Source organism: Gavia stellata, chromosome 36 (assembly GCF_030936135.1).
Source record: "Gavia stellata isolate bGavSte3 chromosome 36, bGavSte3.hap2, whole genome shotgun sequence".
NCBI lineage: Eukaryota > Metazoa > Chordata > Aves > Gaviiformes > Gaviidae > Gavia > Gavia stellata.
This window is the reverse complement of record NC_082629.1, coordinates 1,285,511-1,289,645: the sequence shown is the minus strand read 5'-3', so window position 1 is coordinate 1,289,645 and position 4,135 is coordinate 1,285,511. Positions and strand designations below refer to the sequence as shown.

General features: G+C 61.3%; 1 protein-coding gene across 1 annotated transcript; it reads right to left on the bottom strand.

Annotated features, from left to right (window-relative positions):
• Positions 1-581: 581 nt before the first annotated feature.
• On the bottom strand, positions 582-3,099 carry ANKRD33 (ankyrin repeat domain 33). Its single transcript, XM_059832752.1, has 4 exons — positions 2,794-3,099; positions 2,386-2,515; positions 1,497-1,637; positions 582-1,357 (listed from the first exon to the last, which is right to left on the bottom strand). The coding sequence occupies exons 1-4, from the start codon at positions 3,097-3,099 to the stop codon at positions 582-584; spliced, it is 1,353 nt and encodes a 450-aa protein (XP_059688735.1).
• Positions 3,100-4,135: the final 1,036 nt, after the last annotated feature.

Genomic DNA, 4,135 nt, shown 5'->3' with positions numbered 1-4,135 from the left:
TCTGCAAACTGGGAATATGCAGGAGTGGGGAAGTTAATGTCACCGAGGGGGTGACGGCATGGACAGGGGACACTGGCAGCAAGGGGAAGCATTCCTGCCAGCCCAACAAGCAGCCCTGAGCTTTATTCATTAAATCAATCCTGTTAACATGGCAACCACTTCCTTTTTAATTTGCAGGGCCGCGTTCCACCACGTGCTGCAAGATCAAGATCTCAGGAAGATCAAAGAGGCAAAAAAAAAAAAAAAAAAGAAAAACAAGAAAAGAGCCGCTTCTGCCACAGCCCTGCTCCCTGGCAGACCCAGAGCCCGCCCCAGGACAGGGTCTCAGCACATCGGAGCCCAGCACGGCCAGAGCCGGGCCAGGGTGGCCACCCTTGAGATGGGAGAGGACGAGGGGCCGGGCAGGGGACGGGGGACCTGGGACCACAGGGGCTGGGGGCATCTCAGCTGGGAACGTCCACAGCATCCTCCTCCCTCGGGCATCGCCATCCCGCCGGGGAAGGAAATCACCCCTGCGCCAAAAACGCGAGCAGGTCCAAGGGGACCGCTGGGACCTCGTGCACACCCCAACACCTCCTGCCTTAGCATCTCTTCTTCCCTTTCTTTTTCTCCTTGGTCTTCTCCTCCTTGGCCGCTCTTTTCTCCTCCTTCAGCTCCTTGTACCTCCACTTGGGCGGCTGCAGCAGGTCCTTGTTCCCCCCACGCTGCCTCCGCTCCCTGGAGCCGGCAGGCGAGCCGGAGGCTTTGCTCACTTTGATTTTTGGGATGGGCTCTCCGGGGAAGATGCTGTTCCGGCGCCGCAGCCACAGGGGCAGGAAGCTCAGGAGGCCGCCGGCCAGCCAGCGCGGCGGCAGGAGCCGGATCTCCGACACGGCTTGGCCATTGCAAGAGGATGCACCGGTGCCGGGGCACAAGGTGGGTTCTGGCTCGGCGTCCGGATCTGGCACGTGCTGCCCGAGGATCTCCGGCACAGACAGCCTGCGCTTGCCCACCTCAGGGGGGCTGTTGGGGCAGATGGTTTGGCAAGCGGTGGCCACGAAGGGGCTGGCGAGGGAGGTGGTCATCCTCACCATGTGGTCCATCACTCCGTCCTCCTCAGGGTCATGGGGGAAGCTGAAGGTGAACATGGATCGGATCTTCTCCGACAGCCTCTTGCCCCTGGATTTGGGGCTCAGGGCCTTGGCCACCAGCTCGGCCAGGGCTGGCCACTCGGGCCGGTACTGGCTGCCGAACTGCTCCGCCTGCGGACGCCGCAGGAGGCTCCGGATCCGCACGGTCGTCTCGAAGCGGCCGGTGAAGGCTGCCCACTCCCTGGCCGTCTTCCCTTTGATGGGATCCACCGCTTGCAGGTCTGCTCCTGGAGACACCAGGATGCAAATAGCATCAGCACAGCGTCCCACCCTGTCCCGCCCCAGAGCGCAGGGCGCAAGCGCAGGGTGAGCAGCAATGCCACCCCTCCCCGAAAAATCCTGGAAAGCCCCTGGGGAGACGCTCACCGGCCAGGAGCAGGGCGGCCACGCAGTCCTGCCGCCCCTGCACCGCAGCCTTCATCAGCGCCGTCAGGCCCCGGGGGTCTCGCTTGTCCATCTCGAGCGCGGGGTAGTAGTTGAGGAGGTAGTTGACGATGGTGATGTGTCCTTAACAGCCAGAGAGAAGCTGCCTTAGAGTTTCAATGGTTAACGAGCAAAAACTGCTGATGCCCATTGGAGAAAGAGTATTTAGCAACTGCATCTCGTGAGGACAAAGATGCAGAAACTTGGAGGGATCAGGACTGGAAGGGTTTGGATTTATTTTGTTTTGGGGTTGGCTGTGCAGGGAACAGCGCTGGCGCACCAGCTGCTTCAGCAGAGAATGCAGGAAGGCGTCCAAAACCACAACAAAATCATCAATTCCAGGAAGGATAAAGTGGGAATAAAGGGTGATCCCCACTTCGAGACCCTCCTCCTGTCCCCTGTGGTTAATCAGGGTGGAGGGAGCCGCACTCTTCTGCCGCAATGAGGAAAACCATTGCGACCAGAGATTTGGTCCCTCACGTGGCATTTGCCAGCTCGGTCCTTGTGTGCAGGTAAATCACTGCGGCTCATGGGGCTTTTCCGGAGAGCGTGGGATGGCTCCGGCTCAGCTCTGCTGCTCGACACGACTGCTCGGGCGGGACGTGTTGTAAGACAACGTTGCTGTAGGAATCTCCATTTTTGCATCATCTACCCAGTTTTAAAACAGTGCTAAGATGAACCATAAACTTAGATGGGGAGGGTCGCATCCCTCGGGACCCTCGGCTTTCCCAATGGCTCATTTTAGGGTTTTTGAGGGGAAGCACAGGGGGTCACCTCACTTGGAGGGGTCTCACAGGGGCTGCGCCGTGCCGAGGCCGAGCGCGGTGCCTACCTGCCTGGGCTGCCATCATGAGGGCCGTGTTCCCGTCCTTGTCCTGCTGGTTGACGTTTATGTAGGGGCACTTATGCAGCAGGGCCACGATGTCCACGAAGCCCTTGTAGCAGGCGACCATCAGCCCGTTCTGGGGAGGGGGCACGCTCAGCGCCGGGGCCAGCGCCGCACCTCCCCACGCCCCCCCCTGCTTCCCCCCACCCCAAACCAGATGGGCTCAGGATGGGAGGATGGAGGAGATTCCGCTCCAAGGATTGGATCAATCCCAGGAGACCCATCCCTTGTCAAAGCCATCCCACCCAGGACTCCCTCCTCCTCCGCCTGCTTTAGCAACCACCATCCTTCAGGATTTGCTTGTTCGCAGGAAATCCTCTTTCTGCTCCCCAGGGCGCCCACGCAGCCACTCACCCTCCCGTTGACGTCTAGCTCCGTGGCCTCGCTCCGGGTCACCCCATGCTCCAGCCTCTCCTGCACCAGCTTGGCATCGTTCCTGGCACAGCACTGGTAGAGGCTGAGGTCCCCGGCACCACCGGTTCCCAGGGAGAGCTCGTAGCAAGGGTAGACAGAGTCGTCAGAGAAGATGCTGCTGGTGTCCGAGGGTTCCGACTCCTCCTCCTCCTCCTCCTCCTCCTCGTAGTGCAGCTCTGGGTCGGAGGCATCCAGGCTGGAAGCGGGGGCTGCAGCATGTTCTCCTCCACCGCAGGCATCTGTCATCCGGCCCGGCCAGGGGGAGCGAGCCCAGCGTGGCCCTGAGCCCTGCCTGGAGCCAGGAGCCTCTCCCGGGGGACGAGGGGACACTCCGGACTGTTCACTCCCCCCTGCGCGGACACAGAGTGGGCGTGAGAACCGTGTGGGCTCCGGCATCCCTCGTTCCACCGGGAAGCCTCGGCTGGCTCCCAGCCGCCGGCACAGCCCGTGGGTCCAGTTTCCATCCTCTCGCAGCGGGGGCTTGGGTGCTGCGAAACCCCAGGTGGGGAGCAGCTCCCCACAGCCCCGTCTGCAGCGCGGAGAGGGGAAAACGGGGGGGACATCTTGGGAGTTTGAAGGGTGGATAGATGTCCCATGGTCTCGGCGTTGCAACCAGGGGGTGGGGAGATTGGGAATGTCTCTGGTGTGGTAGGGATGCTGATCAGGGCACCGAACGCAGCCGGGCTGTCGTGCCAAGTGCCAGCAGGAAGGGCACATCTCCATCCCTCCCCATGCCGCACGGCCGGGGTCTGAGCCCTCCCCACGGCGCCCTCCCCGCTTAACTGCTGCACATCAAAGCAGCTGCGAAGACCTTTCCCAGCAGCAGAACCAGAGCAGCATACAGAGAGGAGGGTTAAATCCGGCTCCCTACGGCCAAGCAGCAGGAGAGCAGAGGCCGGAGCAGCTGCCGGCTTCCCAAGGAGCCCCTTAAACCGCGCGGCACAGGGCAACCCGCAGCCCTGGTACAGGAGCTCTGGGGCAGGGACAGACCGGCTGCAGCCTGGCAGCAGGAATGAAACTGTTTTGCTTTTAAGTAGAAGCCAACCATTAATTGATTGGTGCTGTGAAAGGAAGAAAGCCTTTGCAATTCCATTAAAGTCTCCCACCCCTCTTAGAAATCCCAAAGCAGGCTCTGGGGATGAGGGATGCTCTTCTCACCGTACCCTGATCTTACCTGGGGCTGCTCAGACCTTCGCCACGGGTCCCTCTTGGGCTGGGCAGCATCACGGCTCCATCCAGGAAAAAAAAGCTTTGCAAGAGGCAGTGGAAAATCCCCCCACCC

What these genes read in the sequence shown, in the direction of transcription:
- ANKRD33 (XM_059832752.1), bottom strand. Translation starts at nt 3,099, where the DNA reads ATGACAGATGCCTGCGGTGGAGGAGAACATGCTGCAGCCCCCGCTTCC. An exon ending in AGCTAGACGTCAACGGGAGG is followed by an intron (nt 2,516 to 2,793) that starts GTGAGTGGCTGC and finishes CCCCCTCCCCAG; the next exon opens with AACGGGCTGATGGTCGCCTG. An exon ending in CATGATGGCAGCCCAGGCAG is followed by an intron (nt 1,638 to 2,385) that starts GTAGGCACCGCG and finishes CTGGCTGTTAAG; the next exon opens with GACACATCACCATCGTCAAC.